This window comes from Trichechus manatus, unplaced genomic scaffold (genome assembly GCF_000243295.1).
Source record: "Trichechus manatus latirostris isolate Lorelei unplaced genomic scaffold, TriManLat1.0 scaffold00125, whole genome shotgun sequence".
Classification (NCBI taxonomy): domain Eukaryota; kingdom Metazoa; phylum Chordata; class Mammalia; order Sirenia; family Trichechidae; genus Trichechus; species Trichechus manatus.
Window position 1 is genome coordinate 526,675 of NW_004444061.1, and position 1,429 is coordinate 528,103.

Below are 1,429 nucleotides of genomic sequence, written 5' to 3' on the forward strand. Positions count from 1 at the left end.
GTCTTCTGAAAGAAACTTAAAATTCTTCTTAGAGACAGTAAGAGTATTAAAATCATTGAGTGCAGGAGTTCATGAACCACAGACTGCTAAAACTACATAAGAATTTAAGGTGGTAATATGAACTGCTAGGAAGTAATCAAAATGACATAGTTTTAATACTCTCTCTTCTCAATACTTTGTCATTTAAGTATTTTCTGCAGATAACCTCTCAAGAGCTCCACAAAATTGTACATTATTCTTGGTACTCTTTTAAGTTCCTTTCTGCAAAAAAAAAATTTTTAATCTGTTAGAAACTGTAGTTGATCTCACCATGAGTAGATACAGGCTTGCTTGGATATAGAAATAAGGTGATCATCATGTCAAATATATTAGGAAAAACATTGTAAAATGTACTCATTTATGTATTATACTACCTTCTTCTTCATGGATCACAGAATAATTTATTCCTTAGAATATTTATATTGTATTTCCATGAGCATAGTATTATTTGCAGCTTAAATAACTTCTCTAAAAGTTTTAAAGACATTTTACGTACAAATGAATCACATCTCGCCAAGAGGCAGGATAACAGAGGAATTGTGTGCGATCCAAGTGCATGTTTTCAAATCATGACACTAGTACTTACTAGCTGTGTGACTTTGGGCAGCTTACTTTATCTCTCTGTCATTGGCATCCTCTTCTGTATAATAGGAATAATAATAATATCACCTAGCTCCCCAATAGCAGAGTGTCTTAAAAATCACATGGTAAAGCAGTTGGTATTTTATTATTGCTACAGCTTAAACTAATAAATGATACTCATCAAAATAGCACTATACATAAACCCCCAATTCATTAGTATTACACGTGTTTCTCTGTTTCAATCTTTTTGTTTTAAGCCAGTTTTTTATGAAGACACCAAGTATAAAGAACATCTGTTTTGTGGGGAGGGTGGCAAAATAACAATGACATTTATGAAGTATATTATAAATCAAGTGTCCCTTTCAAACGGTCAAAACTAGAATCGTCTTTAGCACATTACAACACACAAGAACAACATTCAATATTGAGTTTACCATATTTGGACGATTATAAATCAGAACTTTGTCTGGTTTGTGTCGTCCTATCCTCAGTGCTTCTTCCATAAGTGGCATATATTCTACCCTCCTTCCAGGTTCAATGCCAAATGATGCTGTTACAACCACCTTGGGCTACAATAAAAAAAGAAAAAAAATTATTGAGAAAGCTTAGCAGTCAAGCTCCTAACTAAGGTAGTGACAAAATTTCAGGTGCAGACTGGCAGTTCAACATGTCTAAAGAAATGTTTGAATGATTCTGCTCTCCATTGAATAAAGCGTCTAAAAACCAATAAGCCCCTTTTAAATATTATATAGCCAATGGCATCACCAGGGTTGGTGTCACCCCCTCCCATGGACCTCCTCCTGTACCA

The 1,429-nt window shown here is 34.1% G+C and overlaps 1 protein-coding gene across 1 annotated transcript in view; it reads right to left on the bottom strand.

Annotated features, from left to right (window-relative positions):
- Positions 1–1,429, bottom strand: part of ACSS3 (acyl-CoA synthetase short chain family member 3) — a 215,654-nt gene that overhangs the window by 125,073 nt on the left and 89,152 nt on the right. Inside the window, exon 3 of the mRNA XM_004384637.1 lies at positions 1,056–1,190. Coding sequence (XP_004384694.1) covers positions 1,056–1,190 — 135 coding nt within the window. The remainder of the gene's footprint in view (positions 1–1,055; positions 1,191–1,429) is intronic.